General features: G+C 34.0%; 2 protein-coding genes across 2 annotated transcripts; both read right to left on the bottom strand.

Moving 5' to 3' along the window:
- Positions 1-766: 766 nt before the first annotated feature.
- LOC125199792 (putative inactive disease susceptibility protein LOV1) lies at positions 767-9193 on the bottom strand. Its single transcript, XM_089070276.1, has 5 exons — positions 9065-9193; positions 7595-7673; positions 6592-7340; positions 1394-3138; positions 767-1304 (listed from the first exon to the last, which is right to left on the bottom strand). The coding sequence occupies exons 2-4, from the start codon at positions 7645-7647 to the stop codon at positions 1415-1417; spliced, it is 2526 nt and encodes an 841-aa protein (XP_088926402.1). The 5' UTR covers positions 7648-7673; positions 9065-9193; the 3' UTR covers positions 767-1304; positions 1394-1414.
- Positions 9194-9763: 570 nt separating this feature from the next.
- On the bottom strand, positions 9764-15498 carry LOC125199790 (disease resistance protein RPH8A-like). Its single transcript, XM_048097688.1, has 5 exons — positions 15417-15498; positions 15035-15133; positions 12048-12785; positions 10142-11889; positions 9764-10073 (listed from the first exon to the last, which is right to left on the bottom strand). Exons 3-4 carry the CDS (start codon positions 12361-12363, stop codon positions 10163-10165), a joined length of 2043 nt encoding a protein of 680 aa, XP_047953645.1. The 5' UTR covers positions 12364-12785; positions 15035-15133; positions 15417-15498; the 3' UTR covers positions 9764-10073; positions 10142-10162.
- Between the last annotated feature and the right edge of the window lie 3647 nt (positions 15499-19145).

Raw genomic sequence — 19145 nt, 5'->3', positions numbered from 1 at the left:
AAATACATGAAACAAACAACTTCAAATCATGGATAAATAACCTCCTCCACTATCCTCGATGTTAAGCCCGTGTTTCGAATCCTCATTGCTATGTGTTTCATTGTTACCATCGTAAACTTCTTCAGATACTTCATCGACCCAATCTCCTCCGGGAGGGTCTCGAGATGTGGACAGTTATTGATTTCTAGTTTATCAAGATAAAACCTTGCGCCATCTGCAATGCGTACTTTTCTAAGATTCCACAATTTGCTGATCCAAAGGACTCGAAGCGCGGGAAATCCATTGCACTGGATCACCATTTCTTGGCCAATGTATGCATTTCACAGTTTGAGGCGTTGTAGTTTAGGCAGCTTCTCTAGTAGTAGCATCGGGTCTTCATCAAGGCAAGTATTTACCCGAAGTAGTTCATATACCCGAAGCATAATAGGAGCAATGCTTATATTTTGTGGTTTCATTAATTTTCATGTTTGCATCACTTTCATATGTTTTTCGAACTTAAGTTGTATGTTTAAGGCTAAGTAACTGAACTTAGTTGCATTGAAACACTAGAAACAATAAATCTGTTAACTTATTTAAACCTACGCGGTTTGATCTCTTTTGCATTCCAGGAAAGAACCAACAAAGAAAATACATAATGGAACTTATTATTACGTTTGACACAATACATGCAAATTAAATAGATACCAAAAGTGAAGGACAAAATCATAAAGATACCGTGGTTGATGAAGTTTACAACAAAGTCTGGTGATGGCCCTCGGGAGCAACAGCAGTGCTGAAGAAATGGCCGAGCTCATCGAGACACACGTATCGGTCTACATTGCACCTTCTACAACCTGTATCTTTCTAATGTAGTTTGTTTACAAAGACAAAGGGAACTAATAGGGTTTGATGGATTGCGTGAGGCCGAGGGTGTGAGATTAAAGAGAAAATAAGCTTGCCCTAGTTGAGGTGCTAGGGTTTGTAACATGAATAAGAAAAAGATAAGCTTTATTTCTCAATGACTTGATCTATGGGAATTCTATAATTTATAGAATTGCCCCTGCCTGATTCGGACTTTACGACTTGGGAAAGAATCAAGAAGAAAACCCAAGAAGATTGACTCTAACTACCAAATAAAACATAATATTCTTGCGAAAATAAAACAAAGCTAAAACACAAAAGATTACAGAATAATGGTCTAGTAATTGGTGAAATCTCCGAATTTCGTTGGACGCGATCTCTTTCTCTTTGGTCGTCCAGCTGTTGGCCTTCTGTTGTCTTGATCAGTCGGTATGGTGACTTCTATGTCTCGTGATTGTGAGGGCCTATCAGGAACATGAAAGAAGAATGTAGAGCAAATTAGTATTTGCAAATACACAAAGGGAAAATGAAGAAATTAATACACTCAACTAACCAGATATATATCAACTTCAAACTATGGATAGATATCCACCTCAAAAATATTGGAGGTCAACCCTGATTTTCTGATCTTTGTCGCAATGTGTTTGGTTGTTACCATTTTAAACTTTTGTAGTTTAGACATCTTCCGAATCCCTTCCGGGATTGTATCCAGCTTTGGACAGTTACTGATTTCTATTTCCTCGACACGGTACATTGCTTCATCATCAACTTGTATCTTTCTAAGATTCCACAAATCTTTGATGCAAAGCACTTCGAGGCAGAAAAATCCATCGCCCTGGGTCACCATTTCTCGACCAGTGTATGCATTTCGCAGTTTCAGGTGGGCTAGGGATCGGAGCTTCTCTAATATTGGCATGGGGTCTTCATCAAGACAAGTATTTACCAATATTATGCTCCTAATAAAATGAGGCAAAGTATCAGCACTTGGTAGCCTACCTATGCGCCCATCTAGTTTTAGTGTCTTGAGGTATCGTATACCACCGATTTCGTCCAAACACGGCATGCTTCTATAACGAAACCCTCTTACTAAAACCACAGGAAAGTATGAAGTCTTAGCTAGCGTTGCAAAGAGTGTGTCTAAATCTGAGTTTTCATCAACTTCTTCAATGCCCAACTTTTGGAGTTTATTCACATTAGACATGTGGAGATCATAAATCGAGACGTATGTTAGAGAATCCAGATTCTGCAGCGCATCTACTTTCAAAGCCTTCCGAAAAATCACATTAGACATGTGGAGATGACGAAGGCTATCCATTTCCCATAAAACATCTGGGACCTCCACCATAAAGTTATGAGCTATGTCAAGAGCCTCAAGCTTTTTCAAGCCCCCGAACGAGCGTGGGATCTCTTGTAAGTGATTATTTCTCAAACCCATGTAACTTAACTCAATCAATGTGCCAATGGAATCTGATAAAGTCTTCAACCCAAAATCTTCTATGTCAAGTATTTTGAGTCGTTCAAAACTCTCCCAATAAGACGAGCTAGCGTTGTCTAGGTAGCCACCACCTCCAAGGAAGATGAGAGAAAGAAGTTGTTCACTATCTTGATTCGTGAAATAATTAAACTTCTCACGTCCACAATGGATAACACGATGGCGGGCATTCTGAGAAGGTCTACTGTTTCCATTGCTCCTTAAGACCTCTAAGCCCATTTCTTCCTCTGCTTTTCTGATTGATAGCATGTGTAGTAGAGGATTGAGGTGACACTTTGTCTTTGTCATGTAGAAGCCTTGCCCAAAGACTTCAATAATCGACCTATCAGCTAAATCCGTTATACCTCCATCAAAAACTAATCCATTTGCAGCCCAAATTTGTTCCAACTTTTCGTCTCTCATTATTGCATTCTCCTTGAAAAGGGAAAGAAGCAAGAAATGTGGCTTTAATACTTCCTCCAATTCGAAATACATCGGTTCCAATAACTTCAATGATTCACTCAAATCAATTGAATCAAAAATTTCTTCCCATGCCATCCCCGAGAGTCTTTGCTTTGCTTTCTGCCTAGCAACATCTATTATAGCTATCGGCAAACCCCAACATTTTTTCAACATCTCTTTTCCCTTCTTCTCCAAGTTCTTTGAGAATCTGTTCTCAACACTTGTAATTTTATCAACTGTTTTCAAAAACAATTGCCAGCTCTTATCAGAATCCAAAGCTTTCATCTCGTAAGTATAATGGTCATTCTTTGTTTTAATCTTATAGCGACTTGTTAACAGCAGGAACGACCCGTTTCCAGTAAAGACTGCATATATTGAAATATATATGTATGATAAGGACAATTATTACATAAAAGAAAACTTGGAAGGCTAGTGAACTTTGAAATTTGGATTAATTAATAGATTATTTGGTAGGGATGTGATCAAATGAAAACCATATATCTAATACAAAATCAAAACTTTAATCCTAGCCATTAATTATAACAGATTTTTGTTAATATTGCGTAGAATTTCTATCTCAACAAAAGTATGTATTTTGTCAACAGAGGGTATTTTTGTAAATTAAGATTCTGAACGGTTTTTGCGTTCCTAATTTCTCTCCAACTTTCCAAAACTGAAAATATTCACATCTTCGAAAGGATCTTAACATAGAATCAACATAGAATCAGTACGATTGCAACAAAATATTCAACATCAGCATAACAAAAGAATCAACACAAAAAATCACCAACAACAGAAAAAAAAGAATCAACGAAATTTCAGCGTAAAAAGCAACACAGATTTCAAAATTCAACAAAAAAGCAACATGTCGATTCTGCACAAATTCAACAAAAAATCTTTATAAAATTAACACAAATTTTAAAATCAACATAGAATCAACACTATTTCAACACAAAATTCAACATCAACAAAGAATCAACGCAATTTCACCACAAATTTCAAGCAATTTTTTCGACGAGAAGGAGAGAGAACGAAGAAGAGGAGAAAAGTTGGAATGAGGGGTAGTAATTGAAACGGTTTAGTTAACGTGAATAGTGGAAGGAGAGAGAACGACGAAATCGGGATTACACAATTATTCTATAATTAAATGATTCAACGTATTATAAAAGTGTCTAATATACCCTCTGTTGATAGATTCTGTTGATAGATTCATAGAAGTTATTGAAATTTTAATCTAGAAACATAATAAGCGTTGATATGTAATAATTAGTGGCTAGGATTAAAGTTTTGAGTTTGCATTAGATACTGAATATATATATATATATATATATATATATATATATATATATATATATCTATGAAGACCAGATTTAAATACAGAAATACAGAACACGGTCATACGTAGGGCATTTTTAGGTCATAGTTAGTTTATTTTTAGGTCATGCTAACAAAGCATGACCTAAAATGATCTTAACATGACATAAATCCAAATATTATAATATGACCTAAAACTACTTAATTATGACCTTCCGTGTTTTAAGTTAATTATTGACCATTAGATCATCTAATCCTAGGGCCATGATTTGGGCTGCATTTCTGGATTTAAATGCATTCTTATTTTGATCATCTCCCTATATATATATATATGGGAGTATTATATTGCTAATTCAATACCTAATTGCTAACTACAACTAAATAATAGCCATTAGATATTCAAATTAAGGGCCTAGATCATCAACCAAGAAATATCAATACGATCAAAAAAAAAACGTCAATAAAGCCATAGGATTAATTCCATAAAATATCAATAGGGGTATTAATGTCAATTAACTACATGTTTAGTTATAACTAACTTTTAAAAGAAATCCCAAAACTTTATAAGGATTCCAACGATATCATATATGCATATGTTCCGACGTCAAAATTTGAAAAAAAATTCAAAATTTTTTCAATTTTTTCGTAAAGTAGAAATGTCAACATACTATATAAAATATGTCAATATAATACATGTAGAATGTCAATATAAGCAATGGGTTAACATTCTTAAAGCATCGTATTGACATTCTCAAAGCATTGTGTTGATATTTCTGAAACACTATATTGACATTTTCATCTAAAACCCTAATTTGGCGTTTTTTTAATCTTTTTTTATTTTATTAATAAAAATAAAAATTACACGTGGCAAATTGTAGACCACACATTTTCTAAAATCCTATGGTCTTAAATTAGTTGTAATTAGCAATTAAATGATAAGTTAGCAATTGATCACTCCCCTATATATATATATATGTATATATATATATGGGTGCGTTAAAATGACAACACTCTTAAAATGACACTGTGACACCACGCTAGACTGCAATATTATAATAGCTAGACTGCAATATCCAATACGCTGGACTGCAATCGGCGTATTGGATATTGCAGGCGGGAAAAATTGCAGTCTAGCGTATTGGATATTGCAGTCCGCGAAAATTTACCCTTGAGCAATTTTTATGATTGCCACATGGCAGCTAATTATTCGTCCATGTGTACAAATGATTAGCTAGGATTGGTGGTATGGTGTTACCTTAAGAGGTGTTAACACAAACCTATATATATATATATATATATATAGGGTTTTGATCTATGAAGACCAGATTTAAATACAGAAATACAGAACACGGTCATACGTAGGGCATTTTTAGGTCATAGTTAGTTTATTTTTAGGTCATGCTAACAAAGCATGACCTAAAATGATCTTAACATGACATAAATCCAAATATTATAATATGACCTAAAACTACTTAATTATGACCTTCCGTGTTTTAAGTTAATTATTGACCATTAGATCATCTAATCCTAGGGCCATGAGTTGGGCTGCATTTCTGGATTTAAATGCATTCTTATTTTGATCAATCTCCCTATATATATATATGTATATATATATATATATATATATATATATATAGGTTTGTGTTAAAATAACACCACCTCTTAAAACGACACCGTGACACCGCTTATTAAGCAATATTATAAACGCTATACAACAATATTACAAACACTATACAACAATCTATAGATTGCTGTATAGTGTGTCGGATATTGCTGGTTAAGAAATATTGCTGGTCAAAAGACCAGCATATTGCTGACCAAGTTTTTCCAGTTTTTTTTTTTTTGCCACGTGGCAGCTTATTATTCGTCCACGTGTACAAATGATTGGCTAGGAATGGTGGTATGGTGTTATTTTAAGGGGTGGTGGCACCCTAACATGCCCATATATATATATATATATATATATATATATATATATATATATATACGGATGTACTAATATGCTAACTAATTTTAAAGTGCTAACGTACATCCAATCACGTGCTGCCACGTGGCACGAAAAATGCAATATTATATACAGAAAAATGCAATATGAATTTCGACGGATTGCATTTTTGTTATATGAAGATTGCATTTTTTATTGTTGAGTTTTGCATTTTCGATATTGACTGTTTAATTTGCATTTTATATCTATACGGATTGCATTTATATATGTGAAAATGCAAAACTTAACAATAAAAAATACAATTTTCCTATAACTAAAATGCAATCTGCGGAAATGCATGAACAACTTCACAAATGTGTATTGCATTTTTATATATACAATATTGCATTTTTCGTGCCACATGTCAGCATGTGGTTGGATGTACGTTAGCACTCTAATTAAGGATGCGCCCTAGTGCTCCCCTATATATATATATATATATATATATATTCATTATAGTCATAAAAGAAAACTTTCTTTGTTTGTTTCTAAGATGAACAAAACGGATGGAGATATATACCTTCAGATGGAAGACCTTGCAAGATGGACTTCAATCCCATTTCATTCGGCATATTGTCCAAAACTATGAAATATGAAAATTCTCGCAGGTACCAGACAAGCATCTGTTGGAGACTTCGGTTGTCCATTTCTTCCAATGACGGCTTTCTTTCGGCATATCCTACCACCATTTGCTGTATCAGTTTCATAAGTATCTCTTTCTTACTCATGTCACTAGAAATGCATACCCAAGCATGACGCTGGAACTGGCCAGCCCCGGCCTTGTACAGTTGTCTGGCCAGAGTTGTCTTCCCGATACCAATCATGCCTTTTATAGACATAATCTGCAAGTCATGAGAATTTTTTAAAATCACACTCTTAACAAAATTCTTAACGTGTTCCTCCAATCCCACCACAACTTCTTCTTCTTCTTTTTCGTCTCCAATATTTTTCTCAACAGCTCCAAAGTTTATCATCCGCATCTTTGTCATCTTGATCTCATCTTCAAGTTTCTCAACTTTGAGAATTTGAAGGAAACTGTAAATGTCTATGTCCATGACATCTTGAGCCAACTCGACCAAGTCAGCCATAAAATATTTTAGTCTGCTCATGTCTTCCATTTTCAAGTCTCTCGTGAAATCCAACATCTCTTTAAGTATTCTAATTTTATCCTCCAACATCGTAAGCTCGAAGATTTCTGTACATATAACATACATACTCTCGAAATCTTGTATCTTCCCTAAGACCGCAGCCTCCACAATGTTTATGCTTCTACAATAAGTGCACTTAATAAGATCAGTGCATGTATACAAAATAATACCACTCCCTCCATTTTTAAACAAATCTAGAACTTTTTGCAATTACGATAATGCTTTCGGTTCTTAACATAGCGTGTATTATTAAAATCATGCATGTTTTACCAAACAAGGTCTTCTGAAAATCTTCATGGAAGATTTAGAGAAGTTGAAAATTTTACAATCATGTGAGGAATTTTAAAACAATGTAAAAGAAAGGAGAGAAAATACCTGTTTGTATAATTCTCTTCTTGTGTTTGCCGGTGTCGAATTGAATTCCCCATTCAGTCACTCTCTTTTATCAATGTATCTACAAGCAAGTGTGATATCATCTAAATAAAACTCCATGTGGTGGATTAGGGTGTGGAAGAGCAATCATCTCAATTAATTAATATTTGAGCATAAGAAACATTTTAATTAAATCTCTCCAACAAAATTAGTGATTCAAAGAGCTTGCATTTCCCATGTCACAGCGGAAAGGAGTTAAGTGGAGAGAATAGGTAAGAGAGAGGAAAAAATAGGAGAGATATTTAAAGAACAATATGAGAGATACAGAGGGGAAAAATAAATTAGTGTGAAATTCTCTTCTTTTGTTTGGCGGTGTCGAATTGATTTTCCGATTCAGGCACTCCCTATTTCGATCTATCAACGAGCAAGTGTGATATCTTCCAGAGTTGAAAGAGATTATGAACTACACATTCATAAATTTAATATGGTAAAATTTTAGCATGATTAAATACTATTTTAAATAATATACCTGAAAAAAAATACTACTACTAAAATAATTGTGTACAAAACAGATTAGGCAGCTTAGACAGTTTAAATAATGTAAGCCATGTGAAATTTTATTATCGTTCTTGAAAAGAGAATAAATCAGGGGAAATATTAATCTTGATTGGAAAATAAAGGAAAATGACTAAACTATAGTGAGACGACTAAGATCCATTCAACTACGATATGACGAATAGAGTATCAAATATTAATCCTAATTGAAAATATTTGAAATATGTACACATAATCTAGAAACAACACTACAACAATTTCTAGAAAACCAGAAAAAGTATGTCCCAATTAGCCAAAATTAAATGTGAAGTAATTTAACCCAACTTTTGGTAATGGCCATAATATGACCTTCTTAGGGGAAAAATAAATATCCGACTTTAGAAATCATTAATTTATCAAGCATAATCAATTATAAAAATGCACTTTGCGTTTAGATTTTACTTGTAAAACTAAGGCTTCGGTTTCAATGATCCATTTATGTAAGACTGATAAATTGAGGAATGCTCCCTATGGAGATGAAGTGGTTTTCAGGCTCTTTTTCAACAAATTAAAATAGTTTGATGATAATAACTGTAAACGAACTAATTTGCAAACACACAACAACAAGGGGATTATATGAAATAAGAAAAAAAACACTGCATAATATTTCGAACCAAACAAGAAATGCATCCATCATTAGAGTATAATTAACAAGATCTAAATTAGGCGAATTTAATTAACAATTTTATGCTAATGTTAACATGATTGAATCAGTCAAGCATTACTGAACTAAATCATCTAACAACTCTCTATTTAATGAAATGATTCTGCGTTGAATCAAATTTCTGAAGGGAAAGATTTCAAATTCAAACTTCTCGATTAAATAGGATAAACAACATATATAATTATGAAACTATTGAAATAGAGTAAAGAAAATACCTTTTTTGTGAATCTTTCTTATCTGAGCTGGTTTCGAATTGATTTTCGGATTCAATCACACTCTCTTTTCGATTTAATTTAAGATTTGGAAGATTTTGAACTACCAATTCATAAACCCAATCTGGTCAACTTTTAACAGGTTAAGTACTCCATATAATAAATGGAGACTATAAATATAATTTGCAAAAAAGATTAGCTGGCATAGACAATTATTAATGTAAACCATGTGAAAGGGAACAATTGACAATAAAATAATGGGAAAATAGCTGGATTACACATGTGAAAGGGAGGCAGTCAGATTAATTAAATTTCTGCTGCTTATCTAAATAAATTTCTTTAAGAATCTCAAGATCATAAGTCAGTCTCCTCTGATTACATAATTACTCCTTCGCTGGGAGTGGAAAACCAATCATATTTATTTTATGGGTTACTTTGAATGATGAAAAATATAATTAGATAATTACTTTTCACCTTAAAAAATTATAGAATTAATAGAAAATTAACTCAAAATTCTGATTAAATAAACTTTTTATATGTACTTGTTAACAACCTAAATAAGTAACACATCTAGACCTTGTTTTGAGCATACTCAACTTCCGATTTGGACACATACACTGAAATAATGACCACGAAAAACACACACTAGAGAGAGATAGAGAGAGGAGGGTATAAGAAATTGACAAATTATATTGTACTAGTATATTTAAACTTATTTACACTTATGCGGTTCGACTCTCTTTTTCATTTCGGGAAAGAACCGACAAAGAAAACCCAGAATGGGGCATATAATTATGCTCGACTCGATACATGGAAATCAATTAGATACCAAAAATAAAGGATAAATTAAGGAAACAATCATAGACAAAATCTTCAAGACACCGTGGTTGATGAACTTTGCGGAGAAGTCTGTCTGGTTATGGCCCTCGGGAGCGACAGCCGGTGAGTTCAGCCTTTATCTCTCTGCTCGTCGAGGTACACTTATCGGTAGACATTGCACCTTCTACGAAGACTGTAGAGAAAGTTATTTGCAAATAAACAAAGGGTAAATGAAAGAAGAAAAATATACACTCAACTAACCAGATAGATATAACCTTCAAACTATGGATAGATATCCTCCTCAACAATTCTGGAGGTAAAACCTGAATTTCTGATCTTTGTTGCTATGTGTTTTGTCGTTACCATCTTAAACTTTTGCAGTTCATCCATCCTCCGAATTTGTTCCGGAAGTGTCTCCAGATGTGGACAGTTGTAGATTTCTAGTTTCTTGAGATTCCACATTGCATAACCATCAACTTGTATCTTTCTAAGATACCACAATTCACTGATGCAAAGCACTTCGAGTGATACAAATCCACGATGTTGGATCACCATTTCTCGACCAGTGTATGCATTTCGCAGTTTGATGTACGATAGGGCATCGAGGTTCTCCAATATTGGCATGGGGTCTTCATCAAGACAAGTATTTACCAATGTTATGCGACTAATCCTCTGAGGTAGATTTTCTGCACTTGGTAGCCTACCTATGCACCCATATAGTTTTAGTACGAAGAGTCCATCTAAAACACCAATTCCATCCAAACATGGCATGCTTCTATAACGAAACCCTCTTATGAAAAGCTCACGCAAGTTCTGAATCTTAGCTAGCGTAGCAAAGAGCATGCCTACATCCGAGTTTTCATCAACTTCTTCAATGCCCAATTTTTCAAGTTCATGCATTCTCCCGAAGATCAGGTCCTCATATGTCGAATCATAAATTGAGATGTATGCTAGGGTCCGTAGATTCTGCAGCGCATCTTCTTTCAAAGGCTTCCGAAAAATCACATCAGACATGTGGAGATCACGAAGGTTGCCCATTTGCCCTATAGTATTCGGTACCTCCACCATAAAGTTCAGAGCTATATCAAGAACCTTAAGCTTTTCCAGATGCGCCAACGAGTGGGGGATCTCTTGTATGTAATTGTTTCTCAATCCCAAGTATCTTAACTCAATCAATGTGCCGATCGTTTCTGACAAACTCTTCACCCCAAAATCTTCTATGTCGAGTATCTTGAGGGCTTCAAAACTCTTCCAATATGATTGGCTAGCATCGTCCAAGTAGCGACCGCCTCCATGGAAGATAAGAGAAATAAGTTGTTTGCTATCTTCATTCGTGAAAGGATCAAACTTGTCTCTGCCACAATGGATAACCTGATGACGGGCTTTCTGAGAGGGCCTACTGTTTCCATTGCTTCTTAAGATCTCTAAGCCCATTTCCTCTTCTGCTTTTTGGATGGATATCATGTGTAGTAGAGGATTGAGGCGATAGTCTACATATCTAAAGTGCTGCTTCTCGACTTCAAGAATCGATTGAAGTACAAAACCCTCTGTAATGTATATGGAATGTAACCCGTTTGCGGCCAAAATCTGCTGTAACTTTTCTTGCCTTATAATTGCATTTTCCTTAAAAAGGGACAAATGCCAGAAATATGGCCTGATATAATCTTTCAATTCATCATACATCGGTTCCAATTTCTTCAATGAATCACTCAAATCAATTGAATCAAAAAGTTGTTCCCATTCAATGCCTGAAAGCCTTTGTTTTGCTTTCTGCCTTGCCACATCTATTATAGCTATTGGCACACCCGCACATTTTTTCAGCATCTCTCTACCCTTCCTTTCCAACTCCTTTGTAAATTTGTTCTCAGCACTTGTAAATTTATTAATTGTTTTCAAAAACAACTGCCAGCTCTTATCAAAATCCAAAGCTTTCATCTCATGAGTATAAGCGACCATGTCTGGTTTATAGCGACTTGTTAACAGCAACCTCAACCTGTTTGGACGAAGGCCTGCATATACATGTGAAATTTGGATTAATTATTAGATTATTTGGTATAGTCATTTGGGTTAAATATAATTTAGAGTCTAAATTTTACCTCAGTTTCAGTTTAAAACACCCAGTTAAAAATTTCTTTCTAAGATAAACAAAATGGACGGAGATATATACCTAGATTTGAAAGATATGGAAGACATTTCCAGATCATGTACTTGAGTTCCGTTTCTTCCGACACATTGTCCAAAACTATGAAATATGAAAATCCTTCCAGGTGCTGACGAAGCATGTTTTGGAGACTCTCTTCGTCCATTTCTTCCAATGACAGATCTCTTTCGGCATATCCTACCGCCATTTGCTGTATCAGTTTCATAAGTATCTCTTTGTTACTCGTGTCACTTGAAAGGCATACCCAAGCACGACGCTGGAATTGGCCCTTGACGGCCTTGTACAGTTGTCTGGCGAGAGTTGTCTTCCCGATACCAATCATGCCCTTTATACACAAAATCTGTAACTTGTTACTCTGTAAAAATCATTCTGTCAAGCAATGTCTTCGCGGTTTCCTCCAACCCCACCACAACTTCTTCTGCGTCTCCAATATTTTCCTCATCGGCTACAAAGTTTATCATCAGCATCTTTGTCTCCTTGATCCCATCTTGGACGTCCTCGAGCATGTCACTGGAATGGCTCAGGCACATGACATATTGAGCCATCTCGACCAAGTCAGCTATTAAATATTTTAGTCTGATCCTCTTTTCCATTTCCAAGTCTCTCAAGAAATCCAACATATCTTTTAGCACTTCAATTTTTTCCTCCAACTCCCCACTCTTGTCAGTATTTGTACATGTAGCAAGCTCACTCTCAAGATCTTGTATCATCCCTAAGACCTTGGCCTCGGCCATGTTTATGCTTCTACAAATAACTGCACTTAATAAGATCGTTGCATGTACAGAAAATAAATAGTATCTCCCTACAGTTTTAAATAAACTTTGTATTTAACTTTGTTTTCCTGTTGTGTCTTGTTTCAAAACTGTGAGTGTTATTATGATTGATACGTGATTTCTAATCTAAAATGATACATTTCTAAAATGCAAATTGACAACATACATAATTATCTTTATGGATTTTGAAACTATAATATTACTCCATCCGTCCCAAAAATTTTGTCACATTTTCCTATTTCCATCCGTCCCACAAAATTTATCACATTTCACTTTTTATCATTTTTTAGTAGTGGATCCCACATTCCACTAACTTATTCTCACTCACATTTTATTATAAAACTAATACTTTAAAAGTAGGATCCACATTCTACCAACTTTTTCAACCAACTTTCTATTACATTTCTTAAAACTCATGCCCTGTCAAACTGTGACAAAATTGTGGGGACGGAGGGAGTACCCCATAACTTTTAAAAATTATCAATTATATCATAACTTTTCTCAATTGCCCCATAACAAAAGTATTCATCGTGCTACACATCTGAATTTATTGACGTAATGCGTCGATATATTAAAAATATCGACATAATTGACTAGCTAGATGTAGTAAATGACGTTGTGTGAATAGCTGAATGGTTTTTTCGCATGATATTTTTCGTTTACCAAAAGCATGCATAATTTCCCCCAAATCAGACTATAGGACATTGAGAAAAAAATCAAAATTATGATATAGTTGATCATTTTATAAAGTTGTGGGATAGATTTTGTTTTTTTTCTTTTGTTCTACTTCCAATGAACTCAATAAATATTATTTTCTAGATGAGATAAATATGGATCCATCTGTTCGATGAAATGCTCCAACACTCCAAAAAAAACCAGGGTTTGCCGAGCACCAAGTGCTCGGAAATATAAGGCAAAATGCTTGAAAAATCGTGATATACTGAGCACTTTCCTAGCACCGAGAGTGCTCGGTATTCGCTTCGTCGGAATTTTGATATGAGCACCTTAGAGTGCTCGGCCATCCGAGCCAATGGCGGATCCAGGAATCGATAACCGGGGGGTCGGATCGGACAAGACAAAAAATATAGTAATATTTAAATAATTATAATTTAATAAAAAATATTAAAATTTATAATCTCCCCATCCCATAAAATATATCCCTTCTATTTTTGGTTACTTCTTTCTCTCTTTCTCTCTAATAAGGTGGGTCTCATTCTTCAATAACAATACTATAATTAGTTTTTTTGGCTCTTACTTTACCAATTGCGCATTAATTACCGAGCACGAGTAAGAGTGCTTGGTATTTGTTATACATGGTTTATAATTGGTGGCGTAGTTGATACGAATGCCTTCGATACCAAGACCAATTTTTTCAATGAAACTAATCATTCTCACAAAAACCTGAACCAAATAATTTGTTTATAATCATTATCAACCGTGCGGGCTACCACGAGTGGGGGGTTTCACGGTGCTACTGCACGCCATTTCGGAATGATGGTTTTTTTTAATTGTAATACATTTTCTATGTTTAATTACCTTCATTATTCTTCTATACTTGTAAGTATTATAATCATATTTGTATTTTAAACTATGTCACCAATTTTCGAGCACAAGTATACGTGCTCGGTAATTTCCGACCGCATGTGTAGGTACTCGGTATTTTCCGAGCACATGTAAAAGTGCTTGCTCAGATGCCGAGCAAAAGTATACGTGCTCGGTAATATCCGAACACAATTAACATTGCTCGCTGGTGTGCCGAGCAGAAGAAAATATAATAGTTAGGTTTGCTGAGCACAAGTAAATATGCTCGGTAGTTTTCCGAGCAAAGGTTAATGTGCTCGGTAATTTCTGAGCACAAATATGGTGCTTGGAAATTGTTGGTCGGCAAACAGTGTTTTTTTTGCAGTGCAAATGTTTAATAAGATTTCTCTATGGTGCATTGCTCAAGAAGAAGATGAAGGGCTTTTCAGGCTCTTTTTCAACAAATTCAAATACTTTGATGATAAAAAAAAAAACCGTAAAGGAACTTTGCAATTAAGATAAAGCTTGCTAATGTTATCATGATTGAATTGTTCAAAAATTACTGAACTAAATTTTATTGCAACTCTCTATTTAACGAAATGAATCGGCAATTAATCAAATTTCTGAAGTGAAAGATATCAAAACATATATAATTATCTAAATAATTCTGAACCTATTGAAATCAAGATAAGAAAATACCTTTTTATGTGAATCTTTCTTATCTGTGCTGCTTTCGAATTTATTTCGGATTCAATCACACTCTCTTTTCGATTTATTTCAGAATTGGAGGATTTTGAACTACAAATTCATAAACCCAATCTGGTCAACTTTTGCAAGTTAAGAAATTGTGAGTAAATGGAGAATAATAATTATAATAATTTGCAAAAAAGAATAGCACGCTTACACAATAATATATTAAAAAAAGGCATTGAATCGTTTATATAATGAACCAGATCTTATAAATTGAATCAAATTTATGAAAAAAAGGGTCTCAAATTCAAACTTTTGGATTTAAAAAGAAAAACAACATATATAATTATATGATGAACTTTGAAACTATTCAAAGAAGAAAAGAAAATACCTTTTTTTAAAAATCTTTCTTCTTATCTTTGTTTGATTTTCCGATTTCGGAGTTTGAAGTGATTTTGAAATATAAGTGCTCCTAGTGATTCAATTAGGACTAAGTGGAGAATATAAAACTAATAATTGTTGATAAAATTTATGAAGACATCAATACCAGACAAAATTTATGAAGACAAATTCAACTAGTGATTTAATTAGGACTAAGTGGATAATATAAAAATAATTATTGTTGATAAAATTTATGAAGACATTAATACCAGACAAAATACAATACCTAATAATGGGGAAAAAATTAGCTGGCTTCGACAATTGTGTTAATACTACTTAATACTTTTAATTCTTGTTTCACATGCTACTTTTCCTCAATTTGTTTTTTAATTATAATTATTCTGCTAGATTAGGTGTGGCAGAGCAATCATCGTAACAACTTTACTCTAAGTCTCATCTTATCTTTATAATAAAGTAAATAGAATAATAAAGCATCTATAGTTGGTAAAGAGATTCAATTAGAAGGTTAATTAAAACAGGAATCAGAAAATATTTTCTTCACTTATTTTTAACTAACCTACTGTGCGATGCACAATAAATTAAATTGTAATTAGATATCACAATTATTTTATTTAAACAAAAAGGTATTCTAAACTTTCTAAAGTATACTTCATATGATATGGGCTGCAAAGGATAAATCATGTTTAAAATTGGGCCTTGCTAACTCCTTGTTATATAGTTAGAGAATCGATTAAGTTTTATATTTGGAGCCCATACGGAAATGTAGGATTGGATAAGCCCATATCCGATGCCTTAATTTTTTTTTGGCACAAATATATGAAGTAATTAAATAATTCGATCAAAAATCAAAATCAGATCAATTCACTGGTTACACTAAAAAAAACGCTAATTACCAAGGGATTTACTGACAACAAAATATCCATCGGAATTTACCCATGGATTACCAAGGGATTTGCCGCTGGTAACTTTCTCCACGTTATTTCCAACATCTTTGTCACGGACTTTGTCAGTTTATTTTACCAACAGACGATTTCTGTGGGTAAAGCTATTATTTTAATAATCATTAATTTAGGAATTAATTTATGAGGGAAACATCCGTAGGAAAATTAAAATGCTATATTCCATTTTTAATCATTAATTTATGAATTTAATTTCCGAGGGCCATTATCCGTGGGAAATTAAAATGCACTATTCCGCTTTTTACTTTAACCCTAGCTCTTTCTACCGTTTCGACCGTTCTACTTCATCGGCTCCATGAAATCAAAAATTGCTCGGTTCCCCTCCAATCTGCGAAGATTGATATCTCCAATCTGTGAAAATTGCTCTGAAGCTTGTGCATTTTAACTACGAGGAAAGAGAGAGAAGAAGAGAGAGAGCTGTCGTTTTAACCCACACTGATTCGGTGATTTCTCTCTTCTTTTCTGCGGTTTACTTTAGGAATTCTCCACATTTTTCTGCTTTGTGCATTTCTTTCTATCTCTCCAACTCTGTCAATTTTTGTCCATGAGTGTTGGTGTGCTTTTTCTCATTCTCTATATTCAACTCTGTCATTCAGCTATAGTTTGATGCATTTGATTTTTAGTTCAGAATTAGTGTTGATTTTGGGTTAAACTATGAACTACTAGTATACATTGCATTAGAAGGTTGTGGTGTTCACAAACATTTCTCAGTTGACAGTAGAATGCCCTTTTTTCATTGCGTTAGTTTATGAAAAACTCTCAAACTAGTAGAATCCATCAAGGCTATGGAAATTATTTCACATTGATGTGACTCTCATCTGCTATATCTCTGCGTTTGATACTTTGATTTGTGGATAGCGGAGAAACTTCTCAGTGGGAAGTAAAAGAGCATATTTGTATGACCTTCATGTTCTAGTGATCTCTGTATGTAGCATTGCTTTGGCCGGGACTTAAAAATTGTGGTGTTTGCATTCATTCTTATTGAGAGTTATTACTGCTAAGAGCTTCTTTATACTACTGTATAAGTTATACTCATTGTTCAGTAGAGCTTCTTTACCCTTTTTCTGTCCAAATAAATTCGGAAGGCTGCCACTGAGGAGGAAAGGACATCGGATAATGATAAGAAGTTATGGAATAATAGCTGCAAAATGCATTAGTACAGTCTATTAGATGAAATATGGAATATACATATTTCACAGAAGAAAAACATTTGCTTCTCCCGAATTCATTTCAAAAGACAAATGTAGTATTCACAAAGATATCATGTAGAAATATGGGTTTAACAGACCACCATTCCCGTGTAAACTAAATAAACTTGATAGCCGAGTTGGTCTTTTCTAGTTTCATGCTTTGATAAATAAACTCTTTTTGTACTATTGATTATTTGTTGCTGCTAATCATTAACTGTAATTATGTTGACAGATATTCTTGCTTTTGCTTGCTTTTATTTGAAGTTTTTGATGCAGTAAAGAATGAATAAGGAGAAAATGCCAGCTGCTTGATCAAATATAGATGGTCCATTCTATGATTTCTTTTGGTTTTGGTGTTATAAGTTATATGTCCAAATAAATGGCCAGTGAAGAACATATGTACTACCATTTTATTTTGTGCTCATCTGCTACTTGCTTATGCTCTATAGGCAATGGACCAGGCTTCAGAGCAAGGCTTAATTCTGATAGAAGGATCGAGGCCTACTTATGCAACTTCTGTTGGGGTTTGTATACTAAAAGATGCTTCGAGCGTACATGCCTTTGTACAGTCAGCTTGTGCATGTATACGAGAAACGCCACGTCCACTTGTTTACGTATTTATGAGAATAAATAATATAATATAATGGTTTATTATTGAAATATAATAAACAAGTCTAAGGCTTTTTACTAAGAAGGTCAAGTAGGGAAATTCGATGAATCTCCTCATGAGTTTTCCATAGGGGACTTGGCCAGATCTAGTAAGAAGAAAAACGTATTCACAACCTAGATAGGCTTTGGCTACCTATTGGTACGGTTGCGGTGTTTTGTGATAATTCTCTCTTACATAAGAAGAGATTAGTAACACCGGTGTGGTAAAGCACTGAAAGGATCTAATCCGAAATGTATTCTTTATTTCTATCTACTGAAAGAATATATTTCAGAAAGTTTAATATTTTCTAGTCTACGATATTAATATCAATATTGTTTATTCAATCAAACGCCACTTTGACTTATCAATATGTGAGAGTTTGTACGTAACTCAAGTTCATGATATCTTGGGTGGTAGTAATTGAATAACATGAAGGTATTGGAATATTATTTCATAGAATTCGCGTGCCCAGTGTGGTATGATTAAATCCCTAAGGGGTGATCCCCAAGAGGTGTTTGAAAAAGGAATTTATTATTCAGAAAACTGCGCAGTTGGAATTTATTCCACGAATAATAAATAAAGTTTCAAACTAGAAAAACTCTTTGGAGAATTAATTTAATTCTAGTCACATAGCAGACAAAAGAATTAAATTGACAGATCAAGATAATCTTAAACGCGGGAAATATTATAAAATAAAATGGACCCAAGTTATTTGTAATTTGGTGATTTAAGTGGGAGTGCAATATTATTCTTCCGCTGCGGTAGTCCCAACAACTTCCACGGTGAGGAACACTATTGCAAAATACTGACTTTTATTACGTTTCAGCGATTGTTAACTAATATTTGAGATGACATTCCATTTCCCTTGAAATAGAGATTTATGATACTCATACGAAGTACTAGTATAATTCTTGTAGTTA

Source organism: Salvia hispanica, chromosome 4, assembly GCF_029641045.1.
Source record: "Salvia hispanica isolate PSC_SH4W2 chromosome 4, Shi_PSC_v1, whole genome shotgun sequence".
Lineage (NCBI taxonomy): Eukaryota > Viridiplantae > Streptophyta > Magnoliopsida > Lamiales > Lamiaceae > Salvia > Salvia hispanica.
The sequence above is the reverse complement of the archived record's forward strand: the minus strand, read 5'-3'. Positions and strand labels throughout refer to the sequence as shown.